General features: G+C 39.8%; 1 protein-coding gene across 6 annotated transcripts; it reads left to right on the top strand.

Annotated features, from left to right (window-relative positions):
- Positions 1-585: 585 nt before the first annotated feature.
- On the top strand, positions 586-21,447 carry mybpc3 (myosin binding protein C3). 6 transcript variants are annotated; one of them, XM_025055573.1, is made up of 34 exons: positions 586-743; positions 2,727-2,996; positions 3,604-3,795; positions 4,124-4,201; positions 4,286-4,434; positions 4,520-4,637; positions 4,718-4,766; positions 5,839-5,880; positions 7,640-7,699; positions 7,822-7,824; positions 8,263-8,286; positions 8,881-9,044; positions 9,151-9,283; positions 9,394-9,396; positions 9,484-9,608; positions 9,704-9,809; positions 10,256-10,422; positions 11,886-12,051; positions 12,147-12,253; positions 12,343-12,372; positions 12,457-12,596; positions 13,753-13,824; positions 15,104-15,263; positions 15,354-15,458; positions 15,545-15,733; positions 17,445-17,579; positions 17,861-18,028; positions 18,102-18,190; positions 18,299-18,494; positions 18,597-18,736; positions 19,447-19,606; positions 20,129-20,265; positions 20,351-20,537; positions 21,034-21,447. In XM_025055573.1, exons 1-34 carry the CDS (start codon positions 719-721, stop codon positions 21,069-21,071), a joined length of 3,927 nt encoding a protein of 1,308 aa, XP_024911341.1. In that variant the 5' UTR covers positions 586-718; the 3' UTR covers positions 21,072-21,447. The 6 variants fall into 6 exon arrangements, with proteins under 6 accessions (XP_024911341.1, XP_024911345.1, XP_024911342.1 ...); XM_025055577.1 differs by lacking the exon at positions 13,753-13,824; XM_025055574.1 differs by lacking the exon at positions 8,263-8,286.
- The last annotated feature ends 265 nt before the right edge of the window (positions 21,448-21,712 follow it).

Consider the following 21,712-nt stretch of genomic DNA (forward strand, 5'->3'; position numbering starts at 1 on the left):
ACATTAAATCAACAGAGAGCTTTATTATATGTTTTAGTGCGTGTTTAGATATTAACAATAAAAAAAGTGGTTTAAAAAAATCATGTTTTTCACGTCAAGGAAGCAGTAACTAAAATAACCAAATATGAGGTAGTCACTCTTTGAAGAGCCAACAGCTCCCCTCCATGGTCGATGTGTAAGTAGTTCATGACTGAGAGCTGAACAAAAGACAACAGAATGGAACTGAACCCCTTCTCCTTGTGTTTCAATCGCTGTTATTTGAACTCTTTTTTAAAATAACACAGAGCAGCACAGACCAAGGTTCTGATAGGTCCAAGATTCTAAATTTACCACCTGCCTCCCCTCCTCTCCTTCTTTGCCCCCTCAATCTATCATCCAGCTGAGGTGTTGGAGGAGAGGCTGGTCGAAACATAGCCTGAGGTCAGACAGGACTGGTCACTGCAGAGGGGGAGGAGGAAGAGGGGCGGGGGGGTGGGCTGCTGGAGTGAGAGGAGCTATGATGAGAGAGGAGGTTATTGTTTTTTTGGAAACTGTACTGGGCCTTGAAAAAAAATGCCAAGAGAGGTGGGATGGTTCGTGGAGGGGGTTAGTGAGGGGGAGTTGGTGGAAGGTGGGGCACAGCACCACTACTAAAGCCACGGAGGGTTGACGTGAAGGAAGCAGAAGCTTTAAGAAAAGTGAGGAGCACTGAGGAGGAGAGGAGAAAGAATCAGCCACGATGCCGGAGCCGGTCAAAAAAACAAGTAAGTGCTGAGTCAGCTTCTTTCTGTGATACAGACGTGGACATTTGAATAACTGAACAGTGTGGTCATTTTAAACCACAAGTCTTTGTTATATAAGTCTGATAAACCTTAATTAATACAATGTATAAAATAAAATAAAATAAAATAAAATAAAATAAAATAAAATAAAATAAAATAAAATAAAATAAAATAAAATAATCCAGTAGACAATAGATAATCATATTTAATACAGCTACTACTTTGAGAGCAGAGAGAAATATTTTAAAGAAAATTGCAAAGCTATATTACAAACAATACATTTCAATTACAATTTAATGTATAAAGAGTGCTAATCCGTACACTATATATGATCTAATGTAAACTGTAAGTAATTAGGGGTAAGGCGTTAGAAAAAGTGTTTTATGACCCGGTCAGTGGCTGGCCTGAATTCCAGCACATCAATAATGGGATCTGTGTGTCCTAAACACACGTGAATGTCATTCTGGACCGACGGGAACTTCACTCACTCACTCATACGGCCTCAGTGGAAACACAGTGTGAAATAGACACCGCATTTTACATTTCCAGCATCGCTGCATTCAACAAGTGCAACACTGTTGCAAAAATGCCAAACAGGATTCCTACTTGACAAATGACTTTCCACTGTTTCCTTCCCTCCCTCCCTCCCTCCCTGCTTCTCTCTTGCCTTTATAGTTAGAATGGACATTGTGAGACAAGTTGTGAGACTGTATGTCGTTTCAGATGACACAGAGTGGTCCACATGGCCTGTGTCTATGTGATCACAGTCTTTGGTGACTATGTGTTGAGTATTTGTTGAGTCACCATGATGCTGTAGCATTATTATTAATTATAATCAGTGCACATGTACGTCATGTTTCAGTAGCTACAAGAGCCTGTGTATATATGTCTATATGCATATATGTGTGTATAAATATATATGTATATATATATACACATATATGTGGACATAGATGTTTCATTGGAATTATAACAGAGTATTTGTGGATTAATCATGGCATATGTCCATCTCCAGCTGACTCTTCAGTAAGAGAGTTTTTTTTTTAAATAGAACTTCTAAATGATCTATTCTACTTTGCTAGCATCATCAGACCAGCAAAAAAAGAAAAATAAACAAACAAAAAAAATCAACCCCTTTCTCATTAATTTTAATGAAGAAGGTCACAAACTAACATAAATAAAATGTTGATTCTGCCAAAGAAATAAATGAAATGTAGGTATAATATTATTAAGTAAAATAATTAGCTCATTAAATCCATTAATCAAGGCTAAACAAACAAAACCTCAAAGGTTGCTAACATTAAGTGAAGGCACGTGAACTCTCATCATTTAAAAAACATGTAAAATACAACTCTAGGAACTGCACAAATGTGAATGCCAATATGACGAGGAGGTAATGTGTTGCTGTATAGAAATACTAGCTGCAGACAGACTGAGAGCACATCATTCTTTTTGTGCCTCTGGAGTCACAGAAATAGACGGAGTCTAATCCCCTGTCTGTGGTACCTGTGTCCCTGCTGCAGCCGAGGCCCGTCCCTCTGGTCACTCTACCAGGAGCCTATATTTAAACACTCAGGGTCATCTCATATGGTGTGGACTTGTTTTTTTCATGTGTGTGTGTGTTGTGAAAGTCAATGGATTACACACACGTAAATATATATGTGTATATATGTGTGTGTGTGCGTTTAAATACTGTGGGTTTGTTTTCTGTCTTTCTTTTTTTTACATTGTTTTAAACATTTTATGAGACAGAGGACAACTGTCCTTGTGACCTGAACATGTCCACTGGTGTCCACTGAAGGTCACCCCGAGACTTAGTTTGAAAAGATTAACGGTGAATGTGACTTTCTAAGAATGTAACCAAACATTTTCTATCAGGAAAAGTAAACTGAAGTTTGCATTTCTAAAATACAGTCCATTTTTAGGCTCTGACTTTTATGTTTTGAAATGACTTTCCCTCCTCAGTCTCGGCATTTACCAGGAAACCAAAGAGTCAGGAGGCAGTGGAAGGTTCTTCTGTGCTTTTTGAAGCTGAGACGGAGAAGCCTGACGCAAAAGTCAGATGGCAGTGCAGCACTAAGGACATTACGAGCGGTGACAAATTTGTGATCACAGCCAAGGGCAACAAGCACGCCCTCACCATTAATGCCATTACCCAGGGTGATGCTAATGTCTATGCAGTAATTGCCGGCGGGTCAAAGGTGAAGTTTGAGCTGAAGGTCAAACAAACACCAGGTGGGATACCCTAACCACACTGCTGAGAGCACATGGTTGAGAAATGCACTAGACCAGCCAGTAGATGTTTGGCGCACTGCATGATCACCATGTGTCGGCACCTGATCCAACTACGCACCTACTGATAGACTGTGCACGCCAAGTCTTTTGTGGTCCACGTCTGAGAAGTATTTGACCCTCAATCTTGTTTCACTTTTCTCTTCTTTTTCTTTTTTAATTAACCCTGAAAAGAATTAACAAGGCTAAGACGAAGACGGACAATTGAAATGAATGTAAATAATCTTGGGAAAAAGAAAATGGTATTCTCTGAGTGGGCTACATATCATGGTCCTGTCCTATTTGTCCACTGTCTGTATATTGACCTTGACCCTTACACACACATCCACTTCACTGGGACTCAAGAGCAGCTGCAGAGACAACTGATAAGAAATGGAAAGTCAACCAGACTTTCAGAAATGATAAGACAACAGAAATATTTGGGTGATAAATATTTGCCAGCGCCTAAACTGTGTCACAGTCAGAGTTAAAACAAAACAAAAACACGTGTTTATGTTGGTGCTGGTAAAATCTAATTTTATGTCTTTGAATCTCTGTGATAACAACACAGAAATTACCAGTAAGGCTGAACCTGATGGATGCAAGGAGCCCAGTAAAACAGAAGAACAGGAAGCACCTGCAATAGAACCAGCTGCAATAGAACCAGCTGCAACAGAACCAGCTGCAACAGAACCAGCTGCAACTGAACCAGCAGCAGGACAGGATGTGAAAGGATCAGCCAAAAATGGCCCTTCGGCTGAAGGTCAGTAAATAAAACATCTAGAATATTCCTAAACCATTTGTTAGCTAAAATCACATATTTTTGTGTGGTATATACTCCCAATATGCAGATGATACCAAACTGTGTCTGCCTTTTTTTGGCACCAGCACCAGCTTTCTGATACAACAATTGAGACAACAGTTGCATGTAACTCAGAGACAGAGAGAATATAGATCTGTAGACACGTTGATACGTTAAAGTGCTGAAGTCATCAAAAGTGAAGTTTGTGCATGGACACGTCTGAGCAGCAGTTAAACCAGACAGTGGTTTGATCTCCTTTTAACATTCATTTTGCACAATGGATTTTTAGACGAACAGCCTGCAGACACTCGACAGGACCTGACAGGTCTCTTCGTGGAGAAGCCCCAGAGTGGAGAAGTCACTGAAGGTGAAGGACCTTAGCATGCTAGTCATGAAAAAAAAAAAGAATAGGATTTCAAACTTGGCAAATTTCCAATAACTTTCCATTCAGGTGGAAACATCACGTTTGTGGCTAAAGTGAGCGCAACGTCATTACTGAAGAAACCTACGGTCAAGTGGTTCAAAGGGAAGTGGATGGACCTGGCCAGCAAGTCTGGGAAACACCTGCAGCTCAAGGAGTCGTTTGACCGCAACACTAAGGTTTGGTGCTGGTGTTGTAAAATGTAAAAACGTGAAAATGTCCGATTCGATTGGTGGTAATGTTTTCTGCTGAATGTGGCCGCAGACTCACACCTTTGAGATGCACATCATCGCTGCCAAAGCCAACTTTGCAGGAGGCTACAGATGTGAGGTGTCATCCAAAGACAAGTTCGACAGCTGCAACTTTGACCTGGCTGTACATGGTACGGACCACTTACACTGCCACTGATGTGATGTATTACTGTAAAAGCAGAGGCAGTGAGATGTTGGTCCTGTTTTTCAGAGGCCGGAGCACCTCAGGGTTTCGACATTAGAGCAGCATTCAGACGCACGTAAGTTTTGGTTTTTTTTTTGTTTTTTTCAATTAAAACACTGGTCTAACGTATATGTTATGTACATTTAGACTATAACAAAGAAGTTTTGCTTCTTTGTTATAGTCCCTTAGCCTAGAAAGGTTCACTAACAACTTCCTGCCTGGCTTCAAAATGCTTAGAAGTTTGTAAATCAGTAGCTTTTCCTAGTCTTTTAAATGAGGAAAGTTATTATTTTAGATAAAGCCATGTTCTTTCACACTGCTTTATGGTACCACAGTCTTTTTTCTCCAGGATCTGGTTTAAAATGATGATTACATACATTACTCCCTCAATTGCATGTTTATACAACCTGCCCCCATCAGAAAATATGTCATTTTAGCTCATTAGTGAAGGCCAGGGAAGAAGAAAATAACCCTTTTTCTGGTCAAATGCTCTTTGTTAAATGTGCATTTATGCGTAAACATTTGAACTATTTTCTCAAACAATAAACCGACTAGGGCCAGACTCAGACTGAACAAACAAATGCAAGTAAACACGGTAATTATACAGAAAAATAACAACAACATGCAGAAGTAAATGGTCCACACTGCTAAACAAACACAACACAACCAGATTAGGGTTCTAGTACAGTACAATACTTCTCCATAGAAACTGATAAAAGTTATTATTATTATTATTATTATTATTATTATTATTATTATTACATAAAATGCAAGAGTGTGATGTTTGTTTCTACTTTTTATATCTGGGTCAGAATAGTTTATATCAATCTTAACATATATAGGTAAATGTAAACTTTTGTTGCGTCTAAAAGCAACATGCAGTGCAAAGTACAATAAACAGTAGTCTTGGTTATAAATATATTTTAGTTAGTTCTGAGGGCAATATATAAGAATATATAGAAAGAATCATCTGCAAATACAGTACTGTATATATGTTTGAATCTGGGGCAAAGTTTTGGACAGACTGGTTCTGTCTGGTTCAGATCTGCAGCAGTTCTTCGCCTGATGTTGATCTGACCAACAAAAGAAAGTGCAACTGTTACATGGTATATGTTCAAAGAATAACTGTGGAAATACTGACCTATTAGGAGTGAGTCTGGTGCCAAGAAGAGAAGTGGACCATCAACAAGGTAGTCCAGGGGTTTGTTGCAAAAACAGAGGCCCTGATTCAAACTCTGAGAACTCTGACTGTTAAAGAAGAGAACCAGTTTTTGGATAGAGTCGCCTCGTTCTGCTGTATTTACGAGAAAAGGCCCAGGCAGGACGTCAGTGGAAGAGCTAATGGATACATTTGTCATCATATTGAGCTCTAGCCTACATTTTCAGATTTTGGATATATTCAAGTCCTGTACATGCTGCAGCCATTAGCTCTCTCTGATTTCCTCCTGGGTCTGAGTTCAAACAGCAGAACCAGCTGCACAAACAGGTGCTGGTGTTACCCTGATAAACCAGCAGAGCCCATGGTGCTCCTCAACACACAGGAAGCAGTCACTGGTGTGTGTGTGTTGTACCTTTAACACGTAAAGCAGATACTGACGTTCTAATCTGCCTCGGCGGCAGGAAGCAGACAGAAACAGATCAGTCAGCCTCACACACTCATGTCTGTATCTCTGACTCCTGTGACCAGCACTGAGCAGACCCCGTCGAGGGTCTGAAGACGTCTTTAACCACAAGTGTTTCTTTGAATTGGTTTTTTGCTTGGACATCTGTAGATGCCCATGGTTTAAAGGAATAATCTTAACATTTTTGGGCATTATTTCTTCCTGTAGAATTCGCAATCCCTAATTATCCTAATTAATTTCTACAACATTCTGGAAAATCTTTGGTTCCAGATCCTACTAGACATTATTTCTTCCTGTAGAATTCCCAATCCCTAATTATCCTAATTAATTGGAAAATCTTTGGTTCCAGATCCTACTCCCATCACAGATCAGTAAAATAAAAATCAAATTGAACTAAACACAATTCAACCATGTCGCCTTTACCCTAGTGGCCAAAGGTGACACAACGCACTTTGACTTGGTCCCGTCCAGTATTATTGTCCCGTAATTGTCCCCTACTGCGGTCTACAGATCATACACCTGCAGAAGTTGACACACTGATTTGAACAACAAAGTTAGCACAGAAACAAACGAGGTCCAAAAAGGGTTCAAATCCAGTCCAACCACAGGATGGTAGAGTATTAGGACGAGTGTAGCTGGTCAGATTAATCTGAAACTCCTCTGTCACAGACCAGAATCTACAACTTACTATTACTTATTATAATACAAGTACCTTGAAATGAGTAGATAACTCAAATTTTATCAAACATTATTTCATTTTTTTTTTTAAGTTTTTGAAAGTTGATTTATTGGTCCAAAAACATCTTTACGTGAATGCATCTTTTATTTTATCTATTATGATAAGATAAAAGACTATAGAAAAAAACATGATAATAATGTGTACATTTACTATTGAGGAAAAATGATAGAGATGTTTAAATAAAATAAATAAAATAAATAAATCATTTCATTAATTCATATAAAGTATGAGTCGCAAGTGTTATACTCATACTGTTATAACAAAGTAATGTAATGTAGGGTACGTTGGCCCCATCTTGGCCCAATACCAACTATTTATATAAAATATTTCATTAACTAGCTGAACTCCAAAATGTGAAAATATTCCTTTAAACATGGCCACACTCCAGCAAAACATCTGCTTGCATTCACTGTCTATGGATATATTTTCTTTTCAACCCCAAACAAACAAGAAAACCTTCTCTTTTTCTTTTTTTTTTTGCGTGAAAACCATATTAACATTTGTCTTAATTGCTGTAGAAACAACAACAACAACCTCTCACTCTGTTGCTGCTCATTTTTACACTGTTGTTGGCTGGTGTTTCTGCAGTAGCACAGACGGAAAAGAAGATTCTGGAGAGCTGGATTTCAGCACCTTATTGAAAAAGAGGTGATCAAGACGTCAACAATGAGAAACACTTGATGAAGATGAAAAATACAAAATATGTTGAATTCATTTAAACTCATTGTATTTTTTCTTTTCTTTTTTCCTCCATGGACCTGCATCACCAGAGAGTAAGAAACGCGTGCATTTTGACCTTGTGACCCTTAACCGCATGAAAATAAGACTTAACATTAACACACGATAGCAGCGATGACACTGGCTATAGTATTCTTTATTACGATTGTTTATTTTAAATGGTGTCCCAGCCAACATGTGACCACTCCTTCCTCATCCCCCAATATTTAGGAGTTGCTCTGTTTGCTACTTTAACACATCCTTTCAACAGCTCCTTGTTCCCACCTCCATTCCCGCCCTTGAATCAACCATGTTTTTCGATTGTTGTTATGTTATACAGCGTAATGCTTCTGTTTTAGTTTTTATTTATGACTGATGAAGAACATTTCCCTAATATGCTGTGGTGTCGTGTTGTGTTGCATTTGCTGTGTTGTAACTTGTGTGGTTTCATTTTTGCCATATTTGCCTCTCGGGTTCTACCTCTGAATGAGCAGCAGTTTCTTAAAATCCTCCAATCGGTAAGAAATTGCTGGCATGTTGTCGACATTCAAATGGATTTATATTGGAAAGTTGAATTTGCATATTCTGTTTTTTATTAGTAGTAGGTTATATTTTGATATTTAGACACTGATAATTATTGACAACAAACAAAAATAATTTTGTTTTCAGTCACCCAAAAATATGGTGTAAAGACAATGAAACACAGTAATAATTGTTTTTAACAGTTAAACATATTATGAAAATCTACAATACTGAATAATACTGATGTACTCAGTGTCAGCTGATAACAGAGCTGAATGGAAAATTTGATTTTTATCTCAGTTTTATGTGGCCTTAAAAACCATGTCTGGAATTGAAGCTACTCTACTTATTATTTTATTTAAAAATCTAAAAAAAAAAAAAACAACTATGATTAATCTAACCACTAAACTGGGCAGATATTTAAATTCAATTGACTCTAGTAAAGGTGACTTAACATTTAAATAAAATCATGAACAGGTTGAAATTATTGTTTTATTATTGTTATGTCTGACCATTAAACTACATACATCAATAGGATTGCCATGACTGTGTGGTTGACTTCTATTAACCTGCCTCTGTTTGTCCTGCAGGGCGGTGCAGGTGAGCACAGAGCCTGACTTGGACGTGTGGGACATCCTTCGCCACGCTCCCGCCTCGTCGTACGAAAAGATTGCTTTTCAGTACGGCATAACTGATTTAAGAGGCATGCTGAAGAGGCTGAAGAAGATGAAGAAAGAGGAGAAGAAAAGTGAAGGTTGTGCACTAGATCTTTTCTTCCTGACAGGAATAGAGATTTAAAAAAAAAAAAAGAAAAAAAAATTCATTCCTTGTCCTCACTTGCCGTCGTCTCTGTGACACAGCTTTCCTGAAGAAATTGGATCCTGCCTACCAAGTGACAAAAGGTCATAAAATAAAACTGGCTATAGAGGTTGCCAATCCTGATGTAGAGGTGAAATGGAGAAAGAATGGTCAGGACATCCAGCCAACGGGAAGGTCTGAATTCACCTCCTCTCTATAAAACATAATAACCACACACTTTCAACACTGACTTTCTTTCTTTTCCTTCTTTTCTGATTGAAATCCTCTTCTCGCACCATCACCAGCAAGTAAGGAAATATTTTCACCTATAGGTGATAGAAGTAATGCCTAGTAGGAAATACTGCAGTTTTAATCAGTGCGTTCTCTCTACTTAGGTACATTTTTGAGAGTGTTGGAAACATGCGCTACCTCACAATCAACCACTGCTCCCTGGCAGACGATGCAGCTTATTGTTGTGTGGTGGGTGAGGAGAAGTGCACCACTGAGCTCTTCGTTAAAGGTAATGAAAGGTTTGGAGAAAACAATGAAGAACCACAAGAAGAAAACAAAAAAACAAAAACAACTCTGCTTCACACTTTTTGTTGATTTCTCCAGAGCCTCCTGTCCTGATCGTGAAGAACCTGGAGGATCAGATGGTCATGAACGGAGAACGTGTGGAGTTGGAGTGTGAAGTTTCAGAGGAAGGAGCCAACGTTAAATGGTTGAAACTTTTTGTTACTTACGTCGCTCTTTTAGTTCATTTTAAATGTATATCTACGTGCGACTATCTACGTGAAACTACAAATATGATTTTATAGGACATCATGGTTTGATTTCAAGCAGTAAAAATGGCAAGAAAAATAAAACCGGGCTTAAGTAAAATCATGGGTCCAGGTCAGTTATCATGAACTGGTGGCCCGCGGGCTGAATCCAGCCAGCCAAACCATCCAATCCGGCCCAGAACTGACTGTCCAAAAAGGTTCTGGCCCTGCGACAGATTTAGTTGGCGACCTCAAGCAATGAAGAACTCCTCAGAAAAGCCGTCTCTTCACTAAAAGACACTGAAAGATTTATTGTACTATTTAGAGAAACTGTTAAAGGTCATGGCTGAAGGTCATGAATGAAGGTCAAATAAACTTTTTTGAACGAGAGTTTTCTTCTGCACAGGGAGAAAGACGGTGTGGAACTGACAAGAGACGAGTCCTTCAAGTACCGCTTCAAAAAGGACGGCTGCAAACACTTCCTGATCATTAACGAAGCCTCCAAAGAGGACTGCGGCCACTACAAAGTGAAGACTAACGGCGGAGAGTCCATGGCTGAGCTCATGGTTCAGGGTGAGTCTCGGTCATGACCTGCACGGAGGTCCCTTTGTACAGTATGAACTTTTTCATTCCTTACAGGCAACAGCCTGGCGGCTCTGCCACTCTTGGCATGCCGTCTATTCCTGGGATACAGTGACTCTTGTCGTCAACACTGTTATTCTGTCAAGGACACTGCACTGATGTCCTTGTCCACAGCAGCTAAAGTTAGGAGACTTAAAGGCCACATTTCAGCTGAAGGACACAGATCTGCCGGAGCGACTGACTGATTTTCCTCAGTCTTTTTTTCAATCTATCTTTTCTTAGTTCAAGTTTTCGTGTCAGGTGTTTCGTTGTATAATATTATCGTAACTCTCTCTAATAACATGAACACTAAAATAGCTAGTAGCATTAGAAGAATAGAATATATTGAATTTCTGTGCAAGAAAGTCAATTTTTAAGTACTACTAGGTATAACTGATTACTGATTCAAAAACTTTACACGTATATTATCTCCTGCAAGATTAAACATTGATGCAGCAAAGGAAACTCATCGTAACTCTCTCTAATAATTAAACATTGATGCAGCAAAGGAAACTGAGCATATCTTTACTATTAATCTGTCAAATCTATAATGAAAAAAATAAATGTGAACAACAAAAACATCCATAATAAAATAATAAAATAATAAAATAATAAAATAAAACAAAACAGAATAAAATAATCTTTTTGTCAATAAAGACAATACTCTAACCAATTTAAAATGACTTGACCACCTATCTTCTACATCTTTATTACATTTTTTCTATGTTTGCTCATTGAAGCTTTAGTCTATTAGTCTAGTCTATTTGTATTCACATATATATATTTGCACATGTGACATACAGATGTTGGCCCGCTTGAATTTGCTGTGTGTCGATTTCCACCCAATCCCTGCTCCCGTCGAGTCCTGCCGAGCCCAGTCTGGCCTGTTAATCGAACACTGAGCCTGCCAAGAATTTCCAGCTGCCATCGTGCAGCAGGGATCAACACCTCCATCCAACACCTCCCATATTACAGCCATTCCTACCTTATTTGCCCTCCGCAGCCGGCGGTGAGCTGATATGAAACTTGTGTAACCTTTACAAAAGGCGCTCGGTGTGATTTATCTCACCGGGAAATCATTTCTTTGAGGTAACTTTAATAAGTCCTCTGTGCATTATTTCCTGTGATGTGCATTAATAACCCCAGGCTCCTGCATCTGGTCTTCGTATCCTCTTACTTTATTTCCTCGCAGAAATCCAATCAGTGCTTCCCCTTGTGTCTGTTGCTATGATACAGAACACGGAGACGATAAAGACGCCACACCTAAACGTATTACTCTCGTATACGATATCTGCATCCATCTCTGTTTACGGCATTATCCTCCATATTAGTGGATCATATCCCATACTGATATTAAAAATCTGGATGTCTGATGGGTCTTGTGTTGGTTTGTTTTTTTTGTTTTTTTTTTAAAGAAAAACAACTGGAGGTGTACCAGAGCATTGCAGACCTCACGGTAAAGGCCAAGGATCAGGCCGTTTTCAAATGTGAAGTTTCTGACGAGAACGTGCGAGGAACTTGGTTTAAGAACGGTGTGGAAGTCCAGCCCAATGCCAGAATAAATATCACACATATTGGAAGGTGACAGTTTTTGTTTTTTTAACAAATGCATAATTACATTTAATTCCTTACTCCCAGATGGTAGAATGATTTTTTTTCCTCCTATTTTTCTTTAGGAACCATAAACTGACCATTGATGAGGTCAAACCAGAGGACGAGGGCGACTACACTTTTGTACCAGATGGTTATGCTTTCAACCTTTCTGCCAAACTCAACTTCTTGGGTAAAAAATTGACCTTTTTTGAGAAATAACATAATTTACTGAATCTTTTTTTTAATATAATTTTCTATTGTTTTTTTTTTTGTTTCTAGAGGTGAAGATTGATTTCGTGCCGCGTCAAGGTAAGCATTCAAATCTGACATGATATCACGTCACGTTCAGACGCAGATGGAAATGTAGAAGCTGGTTCATTTCCTGTCTTTCAGATCCTCCTAAAATCCACCTGGACTGTCTGGGTCGTACTGCCGAGTCCACTATAATAGTAGTGGCTGGGAACAAACTACGACTGGACGTCCCCATCACTGGAGACCCCGCCCCCACGGTGGTGTGGACTAAAGCAGAGAAGGTAACAGGGACAAGTGGACAGTCAACCTTTTTTACTTAATGATCAGATTCACACGTCCATCACCTGACAGGTCACAGCTGTCCTGGATGACGTACAGAACGTACAGAAAATCACAGAGAAAACAATAACAATAACTCCGACTAATTCAAAATGAACTGAAAGTCGGGATGTAATGACAAGAAACTCTCACGTCACAACAGTAAAAAGTAAGGATTGGTACTTTTTTCCACTGGTTCTATTTGTAAGAAATAGAATGGTTACTTTTAAGTTTGCATATTACAGTAAAATTTATAAAAAATAAATAAATAAATAAGCTGGTTCTATTTGTAAGAAATTTGCCTTTGAGTTCTTGACCAGGGAGGGCTGAATGATCGTATATACATATATATCATATTTTGGGGCACTGATTAAATGCATGTAGCCACTGGTTGTGATGATGCATTCAGCCCTATTTCATTATGACTGAAAACTGATTACAGATTTGACAGGAAGTATCATTTGCCTTTGAGTTCTTGACTTTGCCTTTGAGTTCTTTGGGGCACTGATTAAATGCATGTAGCTGTATGGAAAAATATGTTTAAATACCTCCAGTATATGTTCACCAACACACACTCTAGAATATATATATATATAAATATACATGTACATGTATATTTATATATATATATAAATGTATATATACATATATGTGTATATACATACACACACACACACACACACATATATATACATACACACACACATACACACATACATATATATATATATACATGTACATGTATATATACTTGTTATTTTTTATTTTTGTAATTACTCATTATCTGTAATAATTAGTGATCTACTGGTAGATCTAGTAAATTGCACAACCCTGGTTTAACAAAAAATTATAAATGTTACATCCTGATTTGGAGGTTTACTTGATGCCAAAAACATTGAATCAGGTGAGAGGCACATAGGACTAACATGCTTTACAGATTTGCATAATTTCATTTTTTAATAAAATCAGACACCCATAACAATTTAACCTCATTTAATTCCATTCCTCTGTATTAACTGGAGCATTTCAGCAGTTTTCTGAGGCTAAATCAATGTGGCTACGCTGCTTCTAACAACCCTAGTGCTGCGGCTTTTACTACTTTGCTCTGCTCAAATGTAGGCTAGTTCTGTTAAAGCTGAAGGCGAGGAGAAGGAAGGGAAGACCACCTCTTGGATCGTGACAGATGGGAAGGTAAGTGTGCATGACTTGTTTTGCTGCTTCTGCCTGTGTTTGGGTGGGAGCACATTCAGTTTCTCAGAAGGACCTGTTATTAATCTTAATAACAGTGTGCAGAGGAATATGTTGGTGACAAAAATGGTAGGTGTGTTAACTGGATGACACGGTTTGCCTGTAAGTGGTGATGGATGGTGGACTGACCTACAACAGTGGGCTGCAGTTTTTACCTACAGACTGCTGAGGCTTTACTTTACACAAATTACACAAGGGTAGAACTAAAAGTTCCAAGATAAATCTAAAAAAAAAAAAAAAAAAAAAAACCTTTTATTTTTTTTATTTTTTAAAAACAAAAAAAAAAAAAATAAAAGGCTACTTACTGTTCACAAGCGGTTATCAACTGGCAGCCCATGGACTGAATCTGGCCCGCCAAACTGTCCAATCCGGCCCACAACGGGATTCCTAAACAAAAGTCAAATAATAATGTTAATATAATAATAATTCAGGTTTTGGAAAATATAACAGTGTACCTAGATAAAGATGCAAAATTTCCACAAGCCGACCTGTTGTTTATCCAGGTTGGTAAGTTTCTCTGATTATAAAATGTTCTTTGGAGAGATGTGAAAAACTGGATCAAATAAATTTAACAGAGCTGGTTGGAAGGCCTGGCAGAGGGACACGACTTTTTTAAATAATATCATCTGTTTTATGACCTATTGAGTCAACTTTGTACCTATATATGCACTCATATGCAGTGTGGTCACAAACACATCAGACAACAAGCCAGTGACTATAGTCAAGAACCTGTGTGGTTCACAAGAAGAAATACACCTAAGCAAGTGAAAAATAAAAAATAAAATAAAATAGTGTTTTAAAATGGTTTTAATATTTCCCATTGTCCTTAGAAAATTCCATATGTGGGTTCACAAATAATGTATTTCTTTTGAGTTTTGAGAGATTAGTCCTGGAAATGACCTTCCTTATCCTTAAATATTTGGTACAGAGGTAAACGAAGCCCCTTTTAAAAATAACGACAATGGTAATGTTTTTTTTTCTGCAAAACAAAACATCATCAGAGGCCTGGTGCTGCATCTGCATGGAGACATTTGGGGAAATTCGTTCAAACCGACCTGTTTTGAAAAGCATGATTTACCAAATGAAAGCCCAAGGACTGATGTAAATCAGTGTGGCGTATGACATGGTCTACTGGGTGTGTGTGATCTGAGATTCACACGCCTTCAAAAATACTCCGGCAGTGTCGCACCGTGCGCTCTGACTCATTTTCCTCGTCGTGCAGGTGATATCGGAGGGAGATGGGAGGGTCCATGTTGAGACCACCAAGGGCCACTGTATCTTCACCATCGAAGGGGCGGAGCGGCAGGACGAAGGAGTCTACTCTGTGGTGGTGCGAAACCCTGCTGGAGAAGACACTGCTGATATCAACGTCAAAGTTGTCGGTAAGGGAGTTGGTTAAGTACGAGGAGACGAGACCATAGTCCTGTCAGGATGGAACATCAAAAACGTATGTCTTTATACAATCATTTCAGATGTTCCAGATCCTCCTCAAGCTCCCAGGATCCTCAGCATGGGAGAAGACTCCTGTGTTGTGCAGTGGGATCCCCCTGCATTTGACGGTGGACATCCAATCATTGGTAAAAAAAAAAAAATCCTCCTCCTCCTATTGTCCGTATTACTGAGAGCAGGACGACAACTATTGTTTTCCATATCTCTTCCATAGGATACGTCGTGGAGAGGAAGAAAACGAGGAGCTACAGGTGGATGAGGCTGAACTTTGACCCCTACCCAGACACAACCTATGAAGCCAAGAGGATGATTGAAGGCGTGCAGTATGAGATGAGAGTGTACGCCGTCAACAGCATTGGCATGTCACGTCACAGCCCTGCCTCTCAACCGTTCGTGCCGGTCGGTGAGTTTTCACACAGTGTGTGTATTAAACCTACCCACAAAAAAGGGGCTTCATTGTGTAACGGAGTTATTATAGTTTAAATAAATGACTCCTCGTCAGCTAACGAGATGTGGTGAAGCTGAAGGTGATGATGTTGACATGTTTGATGGCTCTCTGGTCCTGTCGTTCCTGCTCTGGTTGCTCTTGGGTTTCTGTGGGCCCGTTCAGGGCCTGGATGATTTGTCGTCATGACAAGGTGGGGCGGGCGGAGGTCGAGGGGGTCATGTTTGTTGTAACCTGAGAAGTATGTTGATTGTTTCACTGTCACAAAAATATAGGCCGTACATACAGTACATGATTCACATAACGGTCATAGGTATATATGTCAGAGCGCCACCTGCTGTGGCAAATAAATATTGTTTTAAATTACAGAAAAGTTTTAAGGTATTTTGTACTGAAGATTTCTCAACATGAGCCACTAGTAGAATGGAGTATCAAAAACATTTTTTATTCCCAATTTATATACTGTATATATTTGTTATATATGTATACATATATTTCTATAATATATATACACATTTATTTATATACATATATACATAAAGTATATATGTGTGTAATATACTGTCAATTACACATTTATGTATAATTGAGAGTATAATTATACATATATGTGTATACATATGTTTATGGAAATCACTAATATATGTTTGCATCTGTAAGAGTATAAAATGTATAAAGTTTGTTTTTCAATATTTATATATTACATACATACATACATATATGTATTTATATATACACACATATATAGACACACACATATGTGTGTGTCTAATAGCTGGCAGTGTGTCACTAATGGACATTTATCAAACATCTTAGTTGAACTGTCTCGTCGATTTAACAAGGAACACTGCTGCGTCCAAACGGCTGCTCATTTGACAAAACAGCACATTAGGAAGTCATCTCTGGCATTCCTCTCTATAAATAATGGCCTGGAAGCGCCGGGATCTGCTGGGATCAACTGTTTAACACAGGCAGTCCACGCATCTGTGTGGGCCGCTGCAGAGAGGAGACAGACTACAGGATGATCAGGAGATAGCGTGGAGGATGTTGGAGCATAGGTTAAAGAAGGGCATTTGGCAGAAGACGGGGACACATTCTCCATGCAGCTGGTGTCAGTAGCAGGTCTGCTGATTCCTAACTAGCTTCCCAGTTAGAGCTTAGGGATTTAGCGTTAATGCTGGAGGCAGAACGGGAATGACAATCCAGCTGAGAACCACCAGCAGGTTTCTCTGCAGGGGAGACACTGAGAAGCCAACAGTGGATGTGGACTCCCGATGGAAAATGGTTCCCCTGCAGTGGAGGGAAAAATGCCCCCCCGGGGGGGGGGGTCCGCCGGGGGCGGGGGGGGCGCGGAACCACAGCTTTATTAAATATATTTTTTCTTTAGACTGAATGAAGACTCTGTAGAGAAATGACTTCAATTTATCTTGACCAACTCCTTTCCCAGTTACATTCATTCCCAGTTAAAATGACATTTTATCTCATTCCTGTGCAGTGGTTTTCACAACCAAGATCCAGACATGAAATTGTATAAAAAACACGCTCTCCAGTATTAACGATTATGCCGTGCAAAAATAGAAATCAGAAATAGAAATGAGCAGACCAGTTGACTCCGTGACCATCAGGAGTAACACCAGGTATTGACTTTTGTTTTTGTTTTTTTTTTCAGCTCCTACGAGTCAGCCGATTGGACTGTGCGTGGACGACCTCAGTGACACTTCCATCTCGCTGAAGTGGAGACCACCGGAGAGGATCGGATCATCTGAACTAATGGGTTATGGGGTTGAGTACTGCAAGGAGGGCTGTGAGTACTGCAGCCACCGACTCTCCAGCTGAAATCGATATTGTACTTCTACCAGCTAATACAGGAGTGGATCGACTTTCCCAGTATAACAAACGTGCAAAAAATCTGGTGTTGCTTTAAATGAGATGCTACGTTGATCTGAGAATATGAGAGGTTCACAGATGGGCTGTCAGGTTACAAAATATATTCAACAACAGACGAAGGAGGAAATCAAACTACTGGAATACTGATACTGATACTGAAATAAATCAACAAAAGATCATTTTGTGTTCTGCTCCCAGCTGATGAATGGATTCCAGCCATGGAAGGTCTGACTGACAAGACGTCAATAAAAATCCGGGACCTGACCACAGGAGAGAAGCTGCAGTTCCGTGTCCGTGCCTACAACATGGCTGGACCCAGTTCTCCCACCTGTTTGACTCAGCCGGTCACTATCAGAGAGATCATGCGTGAGTGGACCAGACCTATATATATACATATACACACACATATATGTATATATTTTAACGTTACTTTTCTCAGAACGGCCTAAGATCTTAATCCCCAGACATCTGCGCCAGACGATCATCAAGAGAGTTGGTGAGACTGTCAATCTCATGATTCCATTCCAGGTGATGTTAATTAATGAAACTATTACATCGCAAAATCTCAATTTGATGCATACCGATCACATGCCTTGGCAGTGGCCTTGACTGTGTCTGTGTCTCCTGGTCACTCAGGGTAAACCCAGGCCCATAGTCACCTGGAGCAAAGACGGGGAGCCTTTAAACCCGTCATCAGTCAACGTCAGAAACAGCGAAGTAGATACAATCCTCTTCATCCGTAAAACGGACAGACAGCATTCTGGAAAGTATGAACTAAAGGTGCAGATTGAGAACGTAGAGGACACAGGCTGTGTCAACCTTCAGATCGTCGGTGAGTTTGACTGAACGCACTGGAAAACTGTTGTTGTGTCGGTATTCAAGGATTTTAAAAAATCACATTACCAGACCTCCTAAAATGGTTCCGTCTTTGTAGACCTTCCAAGTCCACCAGAGGCGCTGAAAATCGCAGATATCTGGGGCTTCAACGTGGCCCTGGAGTGGAAACCTCCGAAAGACAATGGAAACTGTGAAATCACTGGGTACACCATTCAGAAGGCCGAGAAAAAAACCATGGTGAGGCTTTGTCTTATGGTACAACAGTATAGTATGGATCGTTATGGCTAGTTTTACCCTTGACAGCCACCCACGCCACATCTCCTCCCTGCGTGCGCGGCCGAGCGGAGCGTGTGTACATGTGGGAGGATGAAGGCCGCACAGACACACGGGGATATTTTAGCCGCCTCTTGTGACACATTCAGTGTTATCGGCCAATGCTGAGCCCACGGGCTCTTATGTGGGACAGCGGTGATACATTACGGGCTTGTTGGCGAGAGTTTCCAGCTGTCATCATCCTCCACCAAGAGCTGCCAGGAACAAAGTCCAACAGGAATGTCCTAATCTTATCCTGGTAGCCTTGAACTGGACTGGACTGTCTGTGATGTGACGCAGGAGCTTTATATCCGTGCGCGGCCCTGTTGACAGTCTGTGGTTTTCTGTGGTCTTAATTAGAACAAATTATTTTTATTTGCATCCCTTTCTAGGAATTTAGGAATGCTGGTTATTATGTTACCAGCAACTGCTCCACGTTCTCCTCTGATATGACATAAAGGAGCGTCAGCTGCCTGATAGTCCCTCAATGTTCCTAGGAAAAAGATCCAAAGCCTACATTGTTTCGGATCGTACTCTAAGCTCTCTGTTAGTTTGTGACAATGTAGCGAAGCGTCGACTGATGTGACTTTGAATATAAATATACTGTTGTTTTGTTTTTCCCTGTAAATCCAAAGGAGTGGTTCACAGTGTACGAACAGTACAGACGAGCCAACTGCATTGCCTCCGACCTCATCATGGGCAACGAATACGTCTTCAGAGTCTTCTCCGCAAACCTGGTGGGCCTCAGCCTGGAAGCCTGCAACACCAAGGACAGTGCTTTCATTCAGAAAAAAGGTGACAAAAATGTGTGTTTCGGTTGACCTCGTACCTGTTCCAGCAAATGCTAACATCTCATCAGCTGATTACTCCGAGGTCTCTGAGTTTCTGCTGCGACATTTGTAAAGCTGGGCCAGAGTTTTCTGTAAACAACACAAAAGCACGCATCAGCAGTTACGGTTGGTGTTAATGATGGTGTAATTGTTTGAGCAGGGTTTACTGACACATTTAAATACCAGATAGTTTATTAGCACATGGTTTGAATGGCTATTCTAAGCTGCTACAAAGCTAGCATCACTTTATCGTCTTTAACTTGTCTCTAGGACATGGCTGAAACACCACACCTCAATCCAGCAAGGCATCATGTCATGCAGTGAAATATAAAAAAAATAAAAATCTTGTGAAGCCAACTAATTTGTATCAACCACATCATGCGTCAATACGTCTTTTTTTTTCTTCTGATTGTTGCAATTAAGAGTTATTGTTGTTTTGAAGCCAAGATAGTCCAACACATTAATAAATATATTTTTGGCCCCTCAGGTATTGAATACAAGCCGCCATCATACAAGGACCCCGACTTTGCGGAAGCCCCCAAGTTCACACACCCTTTAGTGAACCGTTCCGTCATAGCAGGATACAGCGCCACCCTCAGCTGCTCAGTCAGGGGTATCCCAAAGGTCAGCAGAGTCATGACATCAAATATTAACAAATGTGTGACTAATATTGACAGTGAAAATATGCTACTGTTCTGCTCAATCGTAGCCCAAAGTGACCTGGTACAAAAACAAAATGGACATCTCGAACGAAGTCAAGTACCGGATGCTGAGCAAACAAGGCGTCCTCACACTGGAGATCCGTAAACCCTGTCCATTTGATGGAGGGGTTTACATGTGCAAAGCAGTCAACGAGAGTGGAGAAGACATAGTGGAGTGTAAACTGGAGGTTCGACGTGAGTGTCCCTCTGGGTAACAGGGGAGAAAAAAAAAACAAAACAATATTCACTTTACTCTCTTTATCAAGATAAACATCATCAAGTCCAAAATAATTTAATCTCAGGTTGTTAAAAAATAATATATATATAGTGCAGTATGTCTCATTTATATGATATATTTATTTAAAATATATAATTTAAATTTGATGTAATAATTTTCAAAATATCTACCAAAAGCATGTTCCCCATAATAAATTAAAAACAAAAATAATAATAACAATATTTGGGATGTACATGACATCTCAGAGCCAACCTGCAGTACCCTTAAGGACAACCAGGGGGGTTATATGCCACATGTAACACATGTACAAGTCTCTGAGATTTAAAAATCAGTGTGTTTCTGATGGTACATATTGACATTGAATCACAATACGGTCACCTGTCTCCTCTCTGTGGTGCTGTAGATCTGATGCCGAACACCTTGACATCCTGACTTTTTCTTTCTGCCTTGCAGCTCAAATTGCTAGAGAGGAAAAGAAAAGTGAAAAGTGAGAGTCTGGAGGTGATGACTGAAGATCAACATAATGTGCCCAGTAATATGAATCCTGAATGTTGACAGTTGTGTGTCTCTACACTCCTCACCAGTATCTTCGTCTGATTGTGTGTTTGCAACCCATCCCTGGTGCACCCTCAACCCACATCATGTCATGTTCACTCATACACTGTGTTTCCCTCAGTGAACGTCCGAGGGTCATAAATACATTGCATCTATCAAAAATCACACATTTAATTTATTTGTAACTCTATATTGGCGTGAATATGGATCATAGAAAGTAGCGCTATTTTTTTTTTGTTTTTTGTGTTATACATGGTTTACAACTGTTTTGTGTGATCATTGCTGTGCATAAAAATGTCTAAAACACCACAAGTTGTTTCGTTTTTTTGGTCGTACACGCTGCTCAAACTGACTGCTCTGTCTGTTATGGTTCATCTCTTCTGGCTCCTGCAGCAGCTGAGGTCCACAGAAATGTTAAAAGCATTTCACTGAGGGTTACAAGGCCAGTGGAATGGACGAGAGTTGTCACGGATTAGTTTCATTAAAACAAATCCTAACTAAGGCCAGAGGCGCGATGCTTGCGTCTAATGTACCGGCCCCGCAGGGATGAGGGTGAAGTGCTGGAATATGTGGGCTG

Source organism: Cynoglossus semilaevis, chromosome 5, assembly GCF_000523025.1.
Source record: "Cynoglossus semilaevis isolate Cse_v1.0 chromosome 5, Cse_v1.0, whole genome shotgun sequence".
Taxonomy (NCBI): domain Eukaryota; kingdom Metazoa; phylum Chordata; class Actinopteri; order Pleuronectiformes; family Cynoglossidae; genus Cynoglossus; species Cynoglossus semilaevis.

Excerpts from the sequence above, each read along its gene's own strand:
- mybpc3 (XM_025055573.1), top strand. The coding sequence starts at position 719 with ATGCCGGAGCCGGTCAAAAAAACAA. Across the intron at positions 4,435-4,519 it reads CGTTTGACCGCAACACTAAG|ACTCACACCTTTGAGATGCA; the intron begins GTTTGGTGCTGG and ends ATGTGGCCGCAG. Across the intron at positions 18,191-18,298 it reads ATCTCATGATTCCATTCCAG|GGTAAACCCAGGCCCATAGT; the intron begins GTGATGTTAATT and ends CTGGTCACTCAG.